Below are 21,058 nucleotides of genomic sequence, written 5' to 3'. Positions count from 1 at the left end.
GAGAATGAAGATTCATGTGTGTATTTCATTTCATTCAAAGGAGGTATTTATAGAGATACATTTGAAGTAAATAATGATACAACTTGATGGCATCTTCATTAATTTGTAGCCTCATTTTGTGGCATCTCCATTTGCAGCTCCACATTGTGGTTGTGATGATGATGATTGCCACACTTGTTCCCCATTGGCATAAAGCTTGACTCACAAGTCACTATACCTAAAATATCTATCTTTATACATGACATAGACATTTTATACTATGAACAATACAACATGTTTCATATATACTACAACATTACCTAAATTTTTGCACCACCATCAAACAATTGAAAGCAAACCAAATGTACAAACCAACAATACAAAATCAATGATATTCTTTTGTATACAATCATTTACTTTTGGACTAATTTCAGTTTGCCTCCTTCAACTTTAGGTCGAAAATCATGTTAGTCCCTGATCTTTTTTTTTAATCAAGATCACCCCTACACTTTCATTATTCCTCTTCCTTGTCCAATCCTCATAACTCCATCCAATTTTGCCGTCAAATGGTGACGTGCCACTGACACCATGGCCCATTTTTCAGCTTACAACCCAAAGAAAGGCAAAATTCCTAAAATAACCTTTGGAAAAAGAAAAAGAAAAACACTTGCAAACTCAGAACTTCAACAAAGAGAGCCATTTATGAATGATTCCTTCAAAATCAGAAACCACTAGTATATTCAATTTCTTCACTATTCTAATCTTGATTGTATTCAACCAATGCCATTAGCAGTCGTTTCCCTAAATTGAATCTGCATTCCACATCTAGCTTAAACTAAACAAAACCTTTTCCAACACAACGTTCATCTCAAACCCAGAAATCTAATACAGTGAAAGAACCAAACCAAGAAATACAGATTCAGAAAACCAAATCCCACTTCTTCATCTCCACGAATCCCAACAATCATCCTCATATCGGAAGCCTTCAAGTCCTTACTCATCAACCTCCTCCTAGTCCTCGTTGTTCAACGGACGCGCTCTCATTCCGCCCTCCTCCTCTAGCTCGGCAACATCGTTTTACAACTCCGAAGGTGGACTCGGTCCCCGATCCGCCACGCCGAGTCGCTCCCGTTCTGAATCAATATACCAAGGTCGCGGTCGTACGGTGGCGTCTTGCCAGTGGAGTTCGCGGCGGAGGAGCTTATGCCCGAGACGGTGGATGCTTCGAGGTCTGGGGATAGTGTGTCGGTCATGATTCGGTTTCGGCCTTGGCTAATTTTGGTAGATCCGTGGGAATTGGATCAGATACATGCAATTTGGGATTAGGGGAATTTGAATCGTTTGATCCTAGGATTTTTGAACTTAGGTGATGTGATTCAATTGTTTGGTTTTTGGGCCTTTTGGTTGCAGCAAGAGAGAGTATCACAGAGGAAATGCAAAAAAGGGAAGAGGCTAAAGATTCAAGCTTTGAGGAGAAAGATGGAGACTTTGGAATTCTGGAACGGACTCGATTTTGCTTATAATCTCAGAGCCGAAGAGAATTTCAGAGGAGGAGAAGAAGATGGGGAAGCAATCGATGAGGATGAAGGTGGTGGTTTACGAAGAAAAGGGCAGCACAGGGTGTTGGTGGGGTGAAAATGTCCATTTTGCCCTTTTTATTGGTTGAAAAGCTGAAAACTGGGCCATGATGTCGGTGCCACGTCACTATTTGACGGGAAAATTGGATGGAGTTATGAGGATTGGATACGGAAGAGGAATATTGAAAGTGTAGGGGTGATCTTGATTAAAAAAAAAGATCAGGGACTAACATGATTTTCGACCTAAAGTTGGAGGGGGCAAAATGAAATTAATCCTTTACTTTTCTAAGCAATTCACTAGCCACCATAACCCCCGCAGCAACGCGCGGGCAGCTAAGGCTCGTATAGATAATACCCTGGTCAGTAATGTCTTTAATTTTGTATGTTTTTTTTGTTTGTCTCGGCAGATTGGTCAGAGTTGCCTAATCAAATATTGGAATCAGTTTTAGAGAGACTAGATTTGCTAGCAGATTATGTGAGATTCAGTGTTGTTTGTAGATCATGGAATTTCATAGCTAAGGATAATCGAAAGAAACGAGTTAAAATGCCATGTTGTCATCCCCCTCCAATGCTCTTGATTAACACCGACATTGGAGATATATGGAAGGTCTACAACGTCACGGATGACAAGCTTCTTGATTTGCAAGTAAGAGTGCCCAATACTCGATTTTGTGGGTCTTCAAAAGGATGGTTGATATTTGTGGAGAATGATTTTACAGTAACTCTAATAAATCCGTTCTTTAGGGTTAGAGGGAGGGTAGAAAAAGAAAATTCTATCATTCATCTTCCTCCGTTGCGACTCATCAAAGAGATAGATATGTCTAGAGTGAGACATGAGCGTTATGTTTACAAGGCTACGATTTCAGCAGACCCAGTATTAAATGCAAATGAGTGCATTGTTGTTGTCATCACTCAACCGGGCTATCAGTTGGCTTTTATTAGACTTGGTAAAGATAGAGCTTGGAGTTATATTGATGGACGCGCACGTGGTCGTGGATTTGATGAAGTCATTTTTCTGGGAGGTAAGTTTTATGGTGTTCGAAATAATAGCAGACTTTTATCTCTCGAAATTACTAGGTTCAGTTTCAATCGAAAATTAGCTGCACGCAGCCTTCGACGAGATCACACCATAAAGAGTTATCTTGTGTATTCAAATAAGAAAGAATTGTTGATGGTTGAAAGACACATTAGCTTTGATCGGAAGAATGACATGCGTACAACATCAAAATTCATAATTTACAAATTGAATTTTGATGAGTGTAAGTGGACCAAGAAAAACAGTTTAGGTGGTGAAACACTCTTCCTAGGTGATAACTCTTCGTTTTCGGTAATCTCTTCAAGTTTTCCAGGATGTCTACGGAATTGCATATACTTTACTCATGATTATGATTGTTTTAGAAGTAAATTTGGGCCTCGTGGTCCTAATGATTTTGGTGTGTATGTTGTAGAAGATGAAAGCTTTCTATCTATTGACAGCACAAAGGCTTCAATGCTAGTGAAGATGAGTCTTCAACCATCAATCTGGATTTTGCCAACGTTTCAGCTGTGAACTATAAAATTTCTTTGTTTAATCCTATGTCCTTACTACTTTCGTTATCAACAATTGTAAACTTTTTCTTTCAACATTGTTTATAACAGACCTTTCATTCGTTTTGTTCTTACTTATTTAGTGTTTACTATAAAAATTCAGTTCTTTTGTATATAAAGATATTTTGATCATATTCTTGACCCTCCGCGCTTAGCCCAAATCCGACGATGAATGTCGTGGAGCACTCTAATCCTCTGTACGGCATCTTTCTTCTGCAGAGCCGCCTGATCATAGCAAACAAACCTCCCCAAAGCATTCCCAATAAGGGTTAGGGCTTTAGCATTGAGCATGGCTACACAGAAGCCTTTGACCGCCACCCACACCTCAAGAAGCTGCAGCAAGGTGTCTTCAAGGCTATGATACCGTTATAGTCCGCTAACAACAGCATGGAATTGCGATAGTACAGGGTTCCCCATTAAGCACTCGATCCTTCTCCTCTTGATCCTTGAATTTGAAGACGAGAATTCCTCCCTCCTCTTGTCGGATCAGAACTCTCTCCTTCAATCATATAACCCTCATCAACACTAGCAGCCAAGATAAACCCTAGCCACCAAATCAGTGCCACCTAAATATATAAATCATTATATGGATTAAAGCAAGCTTCCAGGATGTGGTTTGAGAAGTTCACCACCGCTCTCCAAGATGTCGGTTTCATGCAATCTATAGTAGATTATTCATTATTCACCAGGTGCACTAATTCTTCCTTTACTGCTATCTCAATCTATGTGGATGACATTGTGATTATAGGAAATAATCCCATAGCCATTCAGCCTCTTAAAGATTTCCTACATCGCATCAAAGATCTTGGCAATTTGAAGTATTTTTTTGGCATAGAAGTTGCACGTTCCGAGAAAAGGATTTTTATTTCTCAAAGAAAGTATGCCTTGGAGATAATTGATGATGCAAGACTTCTTAGAACACATCCAACAGTCGTTTCCTATGGAACAGCACTTGAAACTTTCTCCCACTAATGGAAAATTGCTACATGATTCTTCACACTACAAAAGGCTAGTAGGGTTGTCAATAAGAAGGGTTGTCGAAAAGGAAATAAACTAACCTAGCTAAAAAGAAAAAATAAAACCGCATTGTCAATATCTATACTATTATTCAGAGAACACCATTGAGACTTATTTTTCGATCACATTTATGAGTATAATAGTTTTGTAAATTTGATTTGATTTATGAGCTTAATGGTTTTGGAAATTTTAAGCTGAATTGTCATAACTCTACCTTAGTGTCATCACCTGCAAATTGTATGATTAAAGAGGCAGCATGAACTTTCAAAGTACTTATTAAATCAAGCAAAATGTTGCGGTAAACATCACAACCAATTCTTTTTCACTCACCAACAAATATTCTTGGTGGTAAAAGTAAAAACGAACTATTGCTGCCTTGTTGCTATAATGAATCTAGAATAAGGCAGAGCTATAACCAAACACATGTTGATTGTCTAGTCTTGACAATCATGGCTCAACCACCGCCCTACTTCCACACGATGCAGACTGATATTGAGTTTCTACTAACATAATTGCAGAAAAAAATAACGGTATCTTTCTTCGGTTTGAATTCTAGAATTGTTGACATACCACTGCGTCACTCTTTCGTTTTTTTTAGTGTATTAAAGGTTTTGAATTCGGAGTAAAAATATAGTGGCAAGTCTTGTGATCCAATAATAACCACAACCAACTATGTTCATGAAATCAATCAAATGTCACACTCCTTTTATAATAAGCATAAAGAAATACTGGTGTGGTCAAAAGTCATATATATACAGCACTCCCCTTTACTACACTATTGTCTGAGCCTCTTAAGGCTCTAAGTTTGGTAGCTAGACTAATCTTTAGTTCTTTACCTGTATTAATCACGATGATATATTGATATAAGAGAGAAAATTAATTGGTGTATTTAATACGTTCTCAAAGTATTTTTTCATATAACAATCCTTAAAACTTTAATGTCGTAATTAGAACCAGCGGCCAAAGGCGGAATAAAGTTTCTCATAAAAGTTTAACCATTTGCATTTCTATAATTTCCAGGGGAGAACGAGCTGTAGTAGGACACTGTGCTTGCCTGCAAACACATGGCAACTTAAAGTGGAGATCTATCAAAGTTACAAATGAAGTCTCGGATTCATAACCAATCACTTCAAGTCGTAATTTCAAAGATCACAGTGGGTAATCGTTTCTCCTCTTACTTCTCCACTGGGAGACCTCAGATTAAACTAAACAAAGATAAACAGTGCCCTTCATTCACTAATTGTAGCAATTTCAACACCAACATATTCAGAAATTTGATGCTAGTTTTCTTGACCAATCTTCCTAGCAAACATGGTTTGCTTTCAAATCTATAAAGTCCACAGTCAATATATATAAATCTTACAGGGGTCTTCATAAAAAATGTACATGGATTGAAAGATGGGTATGGAATAATTAGATTGTATTTACATGATTTCAAATACAAGACGGTAAGCAGCTGTTTTTCCTTTTGCTTTTTTCCTCTTTTGCTTTTTTCATCATTCCCACACATCAAGGACAATCATGCTACTGACTTTGTCTTTGGTGATGACTTCCTCTTTTTTTCCCTATAATTCTATGTAAAAGATGCAATAATTGTTGAACAATTTATCTTAAATATTCCAAACTGTAACGAAATTAGTGTATAGTTCCACTTTTTTCTACAATGATCTGTTGAAGAAGTATAATCTAAGTTTCTAATTTACTTTCAGGTCTCTAATCATTTCCTTGATTGCTTGAAAATGATGTTACATTATTATTCCTAATGTTCACATTAAGCTTGTTCATCACATTGATCAATCAAAGGGAGATTCAACAACTTCAATGTAAACATGTATTAAATCATTTCTGTTTCATTCTCAGGAAAAAAATATATATATCATTTCTGTTCTTCCATGAATAAAGACAGCAATATTAATACAGAATGCACACATTGTCCAAAAGAAAAAAAAAATACTGAAACTCTGGACACAATTTAGAAAGGAAAAAACTAGTTGTTGCCTCGAAATTGTAAGGGAGAGTATGAATATCGTATCCTGGAGGCAAAGACGTTTGGCATCTTTAAGAAAAGAAAATTGGATTAATACAATTGGCATGCAAATTTGAAATTTCGATGATATCGGCGAAAATTATATATGGCTTGATAGAAATATTCAAACTTAAGGCTTAAGCAAGTTGGAAGCATTCCTAGAGACTACAGAAGCAATATTGGCCAGCACTGATAATGCCGGCCACAACATAAAGGCTCCCTTGTCTCCACTTTTGCCTGTTGCTTTCACCATTCTCGCCTCTGCCTTTCAATAAAGCCATACATTACGATTATAGTGCTGAGCACTAAAGTTAAACACTAGAATTCCATTTTGGACAGCTCATTCTAATGTGTACATGATGATAATCTGCATACTTCGAGAGACTCTATATATAATGTAATCCATATGCCGTTAACGTAGTATATCATTCCACTCAAATATTGCTAAACTCGAATTCATCATGATGTTTCCGATAGTCTCTGTAATTGATCTTTCAATCCACGCCTGGTTGACTGAATTACTGGTTCAGATCAATTGACCCTCCATGACAAGTACGGGAAGTAAACCATGCTGCTTCATGAGAATGGATCAACACTTTTTAACATATAAGAAGGTTAGCTAGTAAAGTATGAAATGAATAATAGACAATGTCAACTTAGCCACCTGGTTTATAGCATTAGTGATCTCACTGATATGACCTGTTCTGACAAAACATACGTACCATTCCCCACCAGCAGGGCCCCAAAAACACACAATACATGACAAAGAAAAGCGTCTATAATTTTCTAATCCTTATAAACCATGCGCTGCTAGATAATGATTGAACCAGAGCAAAGACACCCACACAAAATACTAATCAAGAATTGTTGAAAGACAAGAGAAGAGAGAAAATGCAATCACCTTGCCTGAAAGAGGTCACAGAAGTATGCCTCAGCGGCTGCTGCTCCTCCCGCTCCTCCCCCTTATTCAAGTCCACAGCATCTCACGACACCGCCTCAAAGTCTGGAAGCACTTCTGCAGCTTGCCGTCGTGACTTTGCAGCCAAAACTTCATCATCCATCTTCCCAAACACCCAGTTCACCAACCATGAGTCTATACCATCCTTGCAAAAGTCCTTCTCTGACTTCACCAGGGCTTATCCGAGATACTATGAGACAGCAGAAGTGGACCAGATACGAGCTCAGGAGTACTACCATCTCACACAATCCAATCATACCTGCCTTGATTATATAGGCATCGGTCTCTTCTCGTCTTCCCAGCTGCACAAACAGGAATCATCAAAACAAAAGGTACCATCTACATCCACTTCTCGACTGCCATCACCGCCCCAAAATTCAGATTACCCTTTCTTTAGTATATCCTACAAGACTGGGAATCTCAAGACGGAGCTTCTTCATGGCGGCCATGAATCAGAGCTGGAATCTGCAATGAGAAGAAGAATAATGAGATTTCTTAACATTTCAGAAAATGATTACAGCATGGTTTTCACCGCCAACAGAACATCAGCTTTCAAACTTGTAGCAGAATCTTACCCATACAAAACTAGTAGAAAGCTTCTGTCAGTTTATGACTATGAGAGCGAGGCAGTGGAATCAATGATTAACAGCTCGGAAAAGAGAGGCGCCCAGGTCATGTCAGCAGAGTTTTCATGGCCAAGGCTGAGGATTCAGTCAGAAAAATTGAGGAAGATGATAGGGAGTAAGAAGAAGAAGAAAAAGAAAAGAGGGGTTTTTGTCTTCCCAGTACATTCCAGAGTTACAGGTTCTAGATATCCTTATATATGGATGACTATAGCACAGGAGAATGGGTGGCACGTCTTGGTTGATGCTTGTGCCTTAGGACCAAAGGATATGGATAGCTTCGGCCTCTCTCTTTTTCAGCCAGATTTCCTCATTTCTTCTTTCTACAAGGTTTATGGGGAAAACCCATCTGGCTTTGCATGCCTCTTTGTCAAGAAATCAGCTATTCCAGTGCTGGAAGCATCTACAAGTACAGGGATTGTAAACCTTGTCCCAGCACAGGAGTTTCTTCAAATAGGAGGGGACTCCTCTGACACGGAAGTTGAAGAGATATCTAGACTTCGTTTGCAAGAAGATATATTAGATATATCACGTTCTTTCTCTGGTCTGATATCAAATCACAGTCATCGGGGAACACCTACGAAAAGGTTAGAACAAGGAGAACTCTCTGACAGTGCAGAAGATGGTGCAAACTCAGAAGAACTGGAAATTTCAGGAGAATCAGAAAGGCTTGCCAAGAGCAGCAAAAATGGGAATCAAGAGGTTGTATGCAGGAGCTTGGATCAAGTGGATTCTCTGGGGTTAATACTGATCACTAACAGGGCAAGGTACCTGATAAATTGGTTGGTGAGTTCATTGAGAAAGCTTAAGCATCCTAACTCAGAGGGAGTTCCTTTGGTCAGAATCTACGGACCAAAGATCAAATATGACCGGGGACCAGCTCTAGCATTCAATGTATTTGATTGGAAGGGTGAAAAGGTTGAGCCTGTTCTTGTCCAGAAACTTGCTGATAGAAACAACATTTCTCTTAGCTACGGATTCTTACACCATATCTGGTTCTCAGATAAGTATGCTGAAGAGAGAGGAAGAGTCCTAGAGAGAAGAGATAGTGGAGCAAAAGGAATGGCTGCAAACAAGTTGAAGGCAAAATCTGGTTCAGGAATAAGTGTGGTTACAGCTGCACTCGGGTTTGTATCGAATTTTGAAGACATATACAGGCTTTGGGCTTTTGTTGCACAGTTCCTAGATGCAGATTTTGTGGAGAAGGAGAGATGGAGATATACAGCTCTTAATCAGAAAACCATTGAAGTTTAAACTATATATGTTTATTCTAAATTGATCCACAGTATAGAAAACTAAACATTCTTGCACACGAGTTTTGAACATTTGGAATTTAAAGTCAAAGGAAAACAGATGTACCACCATTCATTATTTTCAAAGAAATAGATTTAGCACCTTTCAAACAGTTCATGATGTTGTTGTGAAGTCTTATATTATGTTACCTAAATGTCATCTTTGCACAAATTATGTTAATCACTTCTTTAAGATGGACTGAATTATCTTATCTTCGTATCCTCAAATAGAGGGGGAAAAACCAAGTGACAAGAGGAGGAGGTTCACTTCATGCTCAGATAAACGCCCTTTGTTCTAAAAAGAGTATTCTAAGTTGGAGTCATCCAACACCCACTCCCAATATATGAAAATTGATAAAACAAAAAGGGACAAGAAAATAGAGTAGAAAAAAAACACTAGATGAAATACTGTAACAAAAAATTTGAAGTAGTGATAATCAAATATACTTCTTGTAAAAATGATTATTTGAATTATGAGACTACAGTTAGAATTATAATTAGAGTACTCATCTGATCCTAATCTAAAGATATTGAAAAATAAAAAATACAGGAAATGGCCTCAACTTTGAAAAGTGAAAAGTATATACTTATCTCATCAGGAATGAATGCAGAAAATCCCTTTAAGATTGGCTTGTATTAGCAAGGATGTCTAACACTACATGTATATCCTCATTCTGAGGGTGGCTAGTATCCCCAACCAAAAATTCGTGAGCCTTACCGTCCACCTCTATGACACTTGAGCCAGGGGCCTTCTGTATACCTCTCTTTTTCATCAACCTCCTTATCCTTGTCGCATCAGCCCATCTTTTATTAGCAGCAAAAATGTTTGATAGAAGCACATAAACCCCACTATCTTGCCACTCAAGTTGCAGGAGACGGTCTAATATTTCTTGAGAGAGCTCAGCATCATTTTTGGCCTTGCAAGCACTTAGAAGAGCTCCCAATATCAGCACATCAGGTTGCATTGGCATAGTGTTTATCAATTTCTGAGCTTCAACGAGGAGTCCAGCCCGACAGAGCAGATCAACCATGCATCCATAGTGTTCTAATCTTGGAGAGAGATTATGAGGTGTACTTATCATCTGATGAAAGTACCCGCGGCCTTCATCAATCAAACCAGAATGGCAGCAAGCTGTCAATACAGCTAGAAAAGTAACTGCATTTGGCCTGATGCCAGACCTAGTCATTTCTTCAAACTTTTTGAGTGCCTCGTGCCCATGTCCATGCATGGCTAAACCACCTAGCAGTGCATTCCAAGTAGAGACATTCCCGCAAGGCAATTCACTGAAAGTACGCAATGCCATATTTATACAGCCACACTTGGAATACATGTCAATCATAGCTGTTCCAATATGTACGTCCCATTTGATACCCTTACGATCAATATACTCATGGACCCATCTACCATAATCAAGAGCCCCAAGACTGGCACAAGCTGAAAGCACACTGGAAAGTATAATCTTATCAGGCTCTATTCCCATAGTCTGCATGCTGCAAAACAAATCTAGTGACTCCCTCGGACGTTTACACTGCACGTATCCACTTATCAAGCTAGTCCAAGACACAATGTCCCTTTCGGGAAGCTCATCAAAAACCCGCTTTGCCTCGCACAAACTCTCACACTTAACATACATATCCACAACAGCATTGCCCACCACCAAGTCCATCCCCAACGAATGCTTCAAAATCAATCCATGAACCCCCTTCCCCACATTCAAATACCCCATCCGCCCGCAAGCCACAACCACACTAACAAAAGTCGCCACATTCGGCTTCACATCCATCCTCAAAAACAAAGACACAGCCTCACCAAACAACCCTGCCTTCACATGCCCGGACACCAAACCAGTCCAAGACACCACATCCCTCACACGCATTTCATCAAACACCTTACTAGCACTACCACAATCACCACAAACACTATAGAAATGCACAAGCGAGTTCTGAACATACACATCCCACTGAAAACCCATCTTCACAACCACACCATGGACCTGTCTACCCTCTCCCATCCCCAAAAACTTAACACAAGATTTCAAAACCGCCGGAATAGTAAACATATCAGGCATAAACCCATCTCTAACTATCCTTCTATAAACCAAAACCGCCTCCCCTGCATTTTCACCATTAGCATAGCCAGAGATCAACATGTTAAACGGAAAAGAGTTCACACGCCAATCAACTTGTTTCAGAAAATCACAAGCGTAATCGAAATGGGTAACAGATTTTCCCAAGAAGTTAACAACATTGGTGGCAACCAATTCATTGCAAGCCAGGCCTGAAGTTACAGTCTTTGCATGGATTTGCTTGAAGCAACTCAAGGTTTTGCATTTACCAATCAAATCCAAGAGAACCCATTTCAGAGAATGCATAGTACTGCTTGTATCAACTATAAAGATTTCATTTTGAGCGAGTTGAAGGTTAATGAAGCTGAGAGATTCTGAGAGAAACTTCAAAAGTGGACAGAAATGGTGAAATGGGAATTCCCAGAGGAACATACACATTGGTCCAATTTTGATTGAAGTTTCAAGTTCGGTTCGAAAGTAGAGAACTTTGATCAAACTCTGCTTACTCTGAATCAGCCAGTACAGCTTGGAGCACCGAGTCCAAACGGCAAGTCGTATCTTTGGTTTCTTGTCTTTGGTGTTTTTGGTTGATTGAGGCCCTTTGGTTTGTGGGGTGAGGTGAAACGCAACTTCAAAAGGTTTAGGGTCTCTCGTTCCCTTCATTTTGAGGCATTGTTTTCCATTTGAAATGTATAATTTTTCAAATCTTGCACTGATCGAATACAAAATGAAAAACGATACTCATTCCTAAACCTCTAATCCATAAACAAGCAGAATGAGAAATAAGTGTATCGAAAAGAGGTTTGACAAGCCCAAGAGTCAAAAGGCATAATGTTATGTCAAGTGTAGATACGTTACCGGCCAACAAATTGGGAGAGGATGTGAAACATCTATGGTACATTATATTTTTCACTTTGGTTAAAATATTCAAATATCTCATAAATAAATTATTTGAAATTGAAAGTCTAGGATTTTCAGTACGTCGAGCTTGGAAAGTTTGAGCAGAAATTATACTCTGTTCATCAAATTTAAACTCGTTTGATTAAGTTGTCATCGCCTAGTTTAGTAAGTTTTCTTTGAATGGGGCTGGGATCACCACGAGGTCAGCGAGACCCGCATTCCATGGCTTTGGTCCAACTTTCAAATGTTGATCCAATTCACACGTGCAACACAAGCTCACTCATTTGCCACTTGCTTTGCAAATCAGAATGGTTTTTATCCAAAACTGCAAAGACGAACAAATTCAGAAGAAGCACAAACGAAGACTAAAGACAAAGTGGCCTTCCGCTTAGTACAAAACAGAACTTCTGTGCATCATTACAAAAAGGCCTAAAAGCCTACCACTAAAACCTTAGCTCATTGAGTCAAAACCTCAAGGCTTTGCATATAGGCTTTGTGATCAAAACGGCTTTGAATATAGCATTTGTGAATTTCCAGATCAACAAAACAGAGAACTCTGTGCAGCATTACAAAAAGGCCTAAAAGACTTAAACCCTACACCCTAAACCCTCCTTGACTCAAGGCTTTGAGTATTGAGCTTCTGAATTTCCACAGAGACCACCCAAGAACTGAAGCTCCCTCTTGTCCAAAGTATCCAAAGAAAAGTCCCTCAGCAACTGACTATGACTAATTGGAGCAGCTGTTGTAGCACTAGTGTCACTACTAGTAACCGCATTACTATTACTGGCTCCCAAACTAGTCGAACCGCTCCCACCACCACCACCACTCGAAATCGAACCAGAAGTGGCCTGCACATCAACATCACCACAAACTTGAACCCCAGATTGCAACGCTGTGACGGGGAAGTTCGATATAGGCCTTCCTTGCAAATCGAAAATGGTGTGGCCTGAAACTGAATCCGAAGGAATAGCCCAACCAGAGTTTGGGAACATGAAGAACGGAACATTCGCCCCAAATTGCCACATAGGCAACAAAGCCCCACCGCCACCGCCGCCGTAGTTCACCGGCGCTATCGGTGCCAAGCCACTCGAAATTGATCTCAATTCCTCCACATCAACAAAATCACTATTGCAATGTAGCTTTCTCTTCTTTCTCGGAAGCTCAGAGACCTCTCCATTCGGGTTCGCCAGAGAACTCGTCGGAATCTTGAGCGTGCCACCGACGGAGACGGCGATTGCCGGGACTGTGCCGGTACCAGTGGCTGCGATTATCGCCGGCTCGGCGTGCTCGAGGAGCCACCTGACGGTTTCGCCGTCGGACTTGTGGCCGAGTTCTCGGGTCAGCTGGAAAACCCGGGCCGCACAGGCGGCGGGCATTCGGACCCTCCGGCCGCGGCCCTCCACCTTTGTGTGGCGGTCCTTCGTCGACGACCGCTTCACCACCGGTTTCGCCGGTGCCGGAACCGGGATAAGACCCATCGAGAGGGACCCATCTTCGAACTCTTCTTTCTTCGCCACCGCCGGAAATTGTTGGCCGGAAACTGATGGGTTCGTGATCCCGTCGGTTTCTTCAAGACTCTGCCTTTGATTTGGTTCCATCAAAAATCTGCTTTTTCTTAACGAAATTGAGAAATTTCAAGGAAGCCCAGATGGAATCGAACAAGAACAAGCTGAATAAACCAACAAATTTCACGAATTCAGAGAGCTTTGAATTTTGGGGAAAGCTGAAGAAATTGAGCAAGAATAAAGCTTGAAACTTTGGCTGAATTTTGGTCTGGGACTTTGTTCATGATTAGATTACAGTACTAATTGAACAAACGGAGAACCAAAATTCAAATCTATTAGGTAATTTAGAGTGAGCTATGAAACAGAGATGGGGATAGAAGAACAAACCCTAATAGAGAAGCAGAGGAGGCAGCCCCACTTATCCTCTTTCTATTTTGCGAACCCTACCAAGGAGGGACCCTCGGACGCTTTACTTATTTATTCAGGGGTAGGGGGTCTTATCGACGGTGGGAGACTACCCACGACAGCATGTGCCGTTGAGATGGTGCCACGTCATGTGGGATTTTTGCGATAGAAACTCGGATATTCTATGATTTCAAAAGCATGATTTAGGTTTTATATGGATATCAGAAAGGCCACGTGTAGTTATATAACTGGCTCTGCATTCTGCAATTATGTGTAATGGTCTGATTATCAGAAGTGGGATTCCATTAAGAAGTAATTAATCATTTCAGTAACCTACACCTAACCCTAACTTCTGTTCCTTGTAACATTCCTATTGAGGAAAAGGAAAGCTAATCTCATACAGCGTAGTACATTTGGACGTATAGTACAACAACCGTATTACCAAAATAACATAATCGAAAATAAGAACAATTGACATTTTCAATCACAATCAAAGCAATAAATGGAAATTAAGCCTTTAGTATTTGATATAATACCCTCGAAGAGCTGTGTTTCAAGATTCGTCTACAAAATATTAACGTATCGCATTAAATATACAAGTTTAATGTAGATTGACTTTTTCTATTAATAAACTAACTTAATATAATCTCAAGCTAATCTATAACTATAAAGAACTAACCTACTATCATAGAAAATTAATGTACATTAATGTACCGATTTGTTAGTGTACGGTATGAGATATAAAAATTCTAGCCAGTGATTCCATATCTCATCCAACTAACTAGACCTTATACGATAACTAACAAAAATGTTGTACGTATGATGCATACCATTTCCTAATACCCCAATGGTTCTTGTCCATACTTCCTCCCACAAAATCTAAACTTCCTTAGAGGACAATCAATTAAGATTTGTTAAAATATTCTGAGTAATGCCAAGAAAAACTTGCTTACAAAATGAAGTTTGTGATGAATACGTAGGAACACATGTTCAACTCCAACTTTCTTTGCATATATTATTCTCACCAACCGTACGCATAAACCAGCCTGATAGACACAAGCCAACAGTTGTTTTAACTTTTAACATATTTTCAGACTTTTTGCATATGAACTTTGCTTTTCTTCGGAAAATTTCCATTTTAATCTACTCAACTAATTAAACTTTGATCCTACAAGAGTACAGGATATACAAGCTTAGGTGTATTACTTGGTTTCAAAGCACACAGATCGACTAAAAGCAAGTAGGTGTAGTACATACTTGGTCAAATTTTTAGTACAGATATACAGGTTGTTGTTCCTCCATTGAGTGACTTCGAAGTACATGAAATATGTGCTTACGTATATATACTGCCCAATCGGAAGAGTCTCTCTCATCATTAACCTTGAGTTTGAATTTCATCTCTTTGTTTTGTGACTTCTGTCAATAGCTTCTCGATCTTTCATATCTTCTTCGTCCCGGAAAAAATGGCTGCATTTGCACCAAAAACCATCGTATTCTGCACATTTTTCCTTCTTTTAACTACGCTTCCACGATCAAGAGCAGCACTCGATGTTCACTATTATGATAAAACATGTCCACAAGTCGAGAAAATCATATTTCAGACGGTATACAATGCTTCCATGCATGACCCTAAAGTCCCAGCTCGTATCTTAAGGATGTTCTTCCACGATTGCTTTATAAGGGTATATTATTTATGCTCTACGCATCTATCTCTCATTTGCATTCTTAATCTTTGTAGAATTTGGTGCATATATGCATTAATGTTGTTCTTTGACCGTACTCTTGCATAATATCTTGTTAATTAGGGTTGTGATGCGTCCTTGCTGCTCGACTCAACACCAGGGAACCAAGCAGAGAAAGATGGCCCTCCCAATATTTCAGTCCGATCATTCTACGTGATCAAGGAGGCCAAAGCTAAGCTAGAAGCCGCATGTCCACGCACAGTTTCATGCGCCGATATAATAGGCATTGCTGCAAGAGATGTAGTAACCATGGTACGTAGGTATTAGTATAGTACTCATGTTTGTGTTTTAATATCACACTATCACGGGTATCACCAATGCTAAAGTTTCTAATTTAGTTGTTCGCTAAATGATGTGTTAGTCTCGAGGCCCATATTGGAATGTGCTTAAAGGAAGAAAAGATGGAAGGGTGTCGAGGGCTAACGAGACCATCAACCTACCGGCTCCAACCTTCAATGTAAGCCAACTGATTCAAAGCTTTGCCAAGAGAGGTTTAGGAGTCAAAGAATTGGTAGCTCTATCCGGTGGCCATACTCTAGGGTTTTCGCATTGTTCTTCCTTCCAAGCCCGTCTTCGCAATTTTAGTTCAGTCCACGATGTCGACCCGACTATGGACAGTGAGTTTGCTCTAAAGCTAAGAAAGCAATGCCCTAAACCAAACAGAGATCACGGCGCTGGGGAGTTGTTGGACTCGACATCCTCGATTTTTGATAATGATTATTACAAGAGATTGATAGGAGGAAAGGGAGTGTTTGGATCGGACCAAGCATTGTTTGGTGATTACAGGACTAAATGGATTGTTGAATCGTATGCCAAAGATCAAAGTTTGTTCTTTAAAGAGTTTGCAGCTTCTATGGTGAAACTAGGTAATGTTGGGGTGATTGAGGATGGAGAAGTGAGACTGAATTGCAGAGTGGTAAACTGATCAGAGAAGAGAAAGTAATGATAACAACCCAGAGACTTTTTTTCTTACTATATATGTGTGAACTCATAATGTAATTTTGATCTTGTTATGAGATTGAAAGTGAACTTGTTTTGTTTTGGTACATTCTTGCATAGTCCTTGCTTGTAGGCTGTGGATAAATGTGGTCTGAACAACACATTTTTTCGACTAGTCAACAATACATATATTACAAGCATGCATATATATGTAGGTAAAACATAGAAAAAGATAATAAACAATATAATCACCAATATTTGTCAATCAATTGACAAATAAATGCAAGGGATATAAGATTTTATTTTATTTTGCAATATTTGAATTTCCGGCTTGTTTTATTTGGCCTCCTTATGGCTGCACGTGCAAGCAATTCGTTCACTGAAAATTTGTTAGATCATACATGTGGAGATGTGATAATTGGTGATAGATTCAGCTGATCAGAACACGTACAAAAACTTAAAGCAATAATCATTTCAAGTGATCAGTTTATCAGTTCTTCAATCACAAATTCTAAAGGCTTTTCACGTACATTTCTAGGAATTGGCCAGAATCAGAAGCTTCGGTGATGAAGGATTCGGACATTCACAAAAAAATGGAAAGTTATATGTGATACTAACGGCAATTTCACATGTAACAACTGAGAAATAAACATTTTCCAGTTAACTTCTTACTTTTCATTGCATCCGACAAACGTCAATGGCTCACGGTACTACAATAGCCAAAAAATTTACGATCATTCTGAGATCATATCTCCGAGGGACTCGGTGGGACATGACACTCACACAGCCTCCATTGCAGCAGGAAGAGAAATTGCAGGAGCAAACATCTATGGATTGCCTGAAGGAGTTGCAAGGGGCGGAGTCCCCCATTCCAGGATGGCTGTATACAAAGTTTGCTGGGCAATGGGATGTAGTCTTGCGGATCTCCTAGCTGCCTTTGATATGCAATTGCTGAGAGAGTTGATATCATATCTGTTTCATTCGGAATGTCATCATCTTTCAGCTAAACGGAGGATCCAGTGGCAATTGGAGCTTTTCAGGCATTAAAGAAAGGGATATTGACCACAACTGCTGCAGCGAGCTGCAGCGAACGCATGGCTATTGACTGTGGCGGCCAGCAGTATTGACAGGAGTTTGTATCGCAGTTAGCTCTTGGAAATGGAAAGGTCTTCATGGTAAGTTTCAAGATAAATAATCATCCAAGAATGTTTCATCTCTAAGACCTTTGTAATCTTACGCTAACAAGCTCCTGTTTCCTTCATGATACAAAGGGAAGTGCTATCAATAACATAGATGTCAACGGAGCCATGTTCCCATTGATTTGGGAAGGAGATGCTACAAATTATTGAGCTAATTCCAACGCACAAGCATCAAAGTACTGCTATGCTGGAGACTTAAATAAACACAAAGTAAAGGGGAAAATTGTTCTCTGTGACTATCAATCAAACGGGGCTGGTGCATTCTTGATGCAGACGGAGCGGGTATCATCATGCCCTTTCAATCTGTTGATGATCCTGCCTTCTCTTTTCCACTTCCAACAACGCTCATCAGTCCAGAACAATTGCGACAGTAATGAAATACATTAAAACCTCCAGGTGAATAAGCAACAAAAATCGACCTTTTATAAAGTTTTAGCAACATGACATTGGTGCTCATTCTTAATTTGTACCACTGAAACATAGTAACCAGAGGCAAGTACCCTAGTGACTGAAACATGGAAGGATCTACACGCATCATATGTTCCCACTTTTTCATCCAGAGGACCTAACCTAATGGTGCCAGATATTCTAAAGGTAAACAGCAGTTGCTAGGACCTCATCACTTTGTTTCACCATATACATTACTCCTTTCATATATGTTCTCACAAGTTTGGGTTCTCAAATAAAATTAACAGCCTGACCTCGTTCAACAGGTGTTGATATCCTTGCAGCTTGGTCACCTGTTGCAAAAGCTTCAGTTTACAAATAGGACACCAGGAGAGTCAAATACTAGTAGACTCTGGAACGTCAATGTCTTGCCCACACGTAACAGGAGCAGCAGCTATTGTGAAGGCTAAGCACCCACGCTGGTCTCCTGCAGCAATTATATCTGCACTCATGACCACTGGTATAGATTTCAAATGATTATTTGCTAGCTATATAATTTTCAGAACTTCTTTACATAGTCTAATGCTTTTTCGATACAGCATCTATCATAGACCCAAAAAAGCATGACAAGGAAAGAGAATCTGTTTATGGATGATCTTCTCAACCCAATAAAGGCACTTGATCCTGGCTAGTTTTTGATGCATCTGAGAAAGATTACGATGACTTTCTTTGCAAGCAAAGCTACAACACCACTACAATAAGGAGAATTATAGGTGACAAAAGTGTTTGCAGGAACACCAAGCCTGGCAAGGCATGGGACCTTAAATACCCCTCCTTCTCTCTACCTATAGAAGATGGCAATAAATAAAGGGAAATTTCCATAGGACTGTTACAAATGTTGGCCACCCCAACTCAACCTACTATGTCAGCATTGATGCACCTGCTTTTCTAGAGATTCAAGTGGAACCAAGTGCACTTTCATTCACTGAAGTTGGGGAGAAACAATCATTCAGTGTGAAGGTTAATGGACCATACATAACACAGGAGCCAATTACTTCAGGTGCTATCACATGGATACATAAAACAGATATGGTGAGATCCCCATTGGTAATATACACCGTGCTTCCATCTGTATTTCTTAACGATCCCTCTCATCGCACGCAGATCTCACCAAACCAACGCACACAGATGTCACAAGATCAGGAAACTACTTCTTAGGTTAGTAAAATGAATGTCACATAAACTGAGCCACTCTAGCCCAGATGAGGTGCAGAGTGGTGGTGCACTCTCCTATTATCAGATCTTAAGGCAGTACGGGACCAGTATTATGATTTTCCCTATTGTCAAGCATGTATTTAATTGTTCCTGTTTCTGGTTTATCAACCAGAAAACAAGTATTCAGATAAATATTATCATTTGTTTACTCTTTTCTGCTAGGTTGTGACCTTTATAAAGTGTTTATTTAAGTGAATTTCTTTGGAAGAATGTAACATCAGAAGAACAAAGAAAATTGAGATCAACAATGAATAGATGATTAACATTTCTGCTACAAAATCGAGCAACTCAGAAAACTCTCACATTACACAAGTTTATATCAGAGATCATCAAGCACTTACATCATGCAAATACAACATCTGAACGAAACACATACTTGATACCCTTAGTAACATTTCGAGCTTCATGCAGCATACATTTGTGCCCATGAATGTGCAGAAGAGCCATCCCTTCAACGGGAGACACCTGCATAATTTTAATCAGGATCAAAAAGCAATACCAAGAAACTCTACGTAACAACTTCACAAATGATAAGATTATACATCATACCAAAGTTGAACATAAAATAAAAAGGTATAAACATCAACATGGTATGACTAAAAGAGAGCCTACTACCTCAGCCACAACACTATTCCTTGAGCCATAAAAGACGGTCTCTCCTCCAACCAGAGGCTCTGAGGATGAATCCTGATGACTGCTCACATCATTTTTCGCTTTCGGTTTGAAACCGCCACTCAAATATATCAACAAAGTATAATGTGTGCGTTTTCCATCTTCAAGATCAACACTTTCATCAATATGCCTCCCAAATCGCTGACCAACCTTGTACCTAAAAATTCATTGCAACAAAAAGAAACAAACTTTATGAACCCAAAATGCAACAAAACTCAAACCATTCAAATCATATAAACAGAGAAGCAATTCTCAAAACATGAATGTAATGAGCTCGAGCATGTTCAACCTGTAGAATCTGATATTTGGGTTTAAGCCAACAGCAACCTCCCTTCGAATTTTGATGTCAGAAAACAATTTGCTGAGCCCAGAATTCCATATAGAATCAGCAAGAACAGGATCGTTCACAGAGATTCTATCATTGTCTCTAAAAGCTTCACCTTTTGTTGGGCCAAGACTTCCTTGGTGAACAAACCCAATAGACTCTGCAACCTTAACAAAAGCCTTTGATTCTGCAGATGTGAAGAAATTATGTACCTGCATACATTGAAAACAACAAGCTAAGTCAGTGAAAGATTGAATCTTGAACCCAGAATTTTGTAGAGGAAGAATAGATACAAGGATTTTGAGGATAATGGAATGGGATTCTTACGGTGAAAAGATCATTGTCTTTGAGACGGGTTATCTGAATGTTTTGTTTTGGTTTGATTGTTGGCCACTTTGGTGTTGCTGTCCTGGAATTGGAATCAGCTTCTCTTCTCTCTCCCATCTTCCTCTTCCTTGTTTCTGTTTCAGCCATACGCGACTATTCTTTTCTCTCGTTCACCACTTCACCATATTTTATGGGCTATTTGAGCTTGGGCTTATGGGCCGAGCAAGCATCATACTTTTCTTTGTTATTTGGTGAAA

General features: G+C 39.4%; 5 protein-coding genes across 7 annotated transcripts; 3 read left to right on the top strand and 2 right to left on the bottom strand.

Annotated features, from left to right (window-relative positions):
* The first annotated feature begins 1,970 nt into the window (after positions 1-1,970).
* On the top strand, positions 1,971-3,254 carry LOC121050952. Its single transcript, XM_040512559.1, has 2 exons — positions 1,971-2,202; positions 2,301-3,254. The coding sequence occupies exons 1-2, from the start codon at positions 2,180-2,182 to the stop codon at positions 3,103-3,105; spliced, it is 828 nt and encodes a 275-aa protein (XP_040368493.1). The 5' UTR covers positions 1,971-2,179; the 3' UTR covers positions 3,106-3,254.
* A 3,753-nt stretch (positions 3,255-7,007) lies between these two features.
* On the top strand, positions 7,008-9,170 carry LOC112170983 (molybdenum cofactor sulfurase). Its single transcript, XM_024308257.2, has one exon. The coding sequence runs from the start codon at positions 7,078-7,080 to the stop codon at positions 9,019-9,021; it is 1,944 nt and encodes a 647-aa protein (XP_024164025.1). The 5' UTR covers positions 7,008-7,077; the 3' UTR covers positions 9,022-9,170.
* A 320-nt stretch (positions 9,171-9,490) lies between these two features.
* On the bottom strand, positions 9,491-11,728 carry LOC112181733 (pentatricopeptide repeat-containing protein At4g38010). The gene has a single exon (XM_024320119.2). The coding sequence runs from the start codon at positions 11,561-11,563 to the stop codon at positions 9,680-9,682; it is 1,884 nt and encodes a 627-aa protein (XP_024175887.2). The 5' UTR covers positions 11,564-11,728; the 3' UTR covers positions 9,491-9,679.
* A 3,595-nt stretch (positions 11,729-15,323) lies between these two features.
* LOC112182014 (peroxidase 66) lies at positions 15,324-16,723 on the top strand. The gene is made up of 3 exons (XM_024320444.2): positions 15,324-15,617; positions 15,741-15,929; positions 16,039-16,723. The coding sequence occupies exons 1-3, from the start codon at positions 15,399-15,401 to the stop codon at positions 16,600-16,602; spliced, it is 972 nt and encodes a 323-aa protein (XP_024176212.1). The 5' UTR covers positions 15,324-15,398; the 3' UTR covers positions 16,603-16,723.
* A 1,273-nt stretch (positions 16,724-17,996) lies between these two features.
* Positions 17,997-20,972, bottom strand: LOC112170007. 3 transcript variants are annotated; one of them, XM_024307178.2, is made up of 5 exons: positions 20,802-20,972; positions 20,439-20,686; positions 20,093-20,306; positions 19,854-19,942; positions 17,997-18,719 (listed from the first exon to the last, which is right to left on the bottom strand). In XM_024307178.2, exons 1-5 carry the CDS (start codon positions 20,946-20,948, stop codon positions 18,623-18,625), a joined length of 795 nt encoding a protein of 264 aa, XP_024162946.1. In that variant the 5' UTR covers positions 20,949-20,972; the 3' UTR covers positions 17,997-18,622. The 3 variants fall into 3 exon arrangements, with proteins under 3 accessions (XP_024162946.1, XP_024163087.1, XP_024163163.1); XM_024307319.2 differs by having other exon boundaries at positions 17,997-18,689; positions 20,802-20,971; XM_024307395.2 differs by lacking the exon at positions 17,997-18,719 and having other exon boundaries at positions 19,702-19,942; positions 20,802-20,970.
* Between the last annotated feature and the right edge of the window lie 86 nt (positions 20,973-21,058).

The sequence above is a fragment of the Rosa chinensis genome, chromosome 1 (genome assembly GCF_002994745.2).
Source record: "Rosa chinensis cultivar Old Blush chromosome 1, RchiOBHm-V2, whole genome shotgun sequence".
Classification (NCBI taxonomy): Eukaryota; Viridiplantae; Streptophyta; class Magnoliopsida; order Rosales; family Rosaceae; genus Rosa; species Rosa chinensis.
Note: the sequence above shows the minus strand (reverse complement) of the source record. Positions and strands in the feature narration are given on the sequence as shown.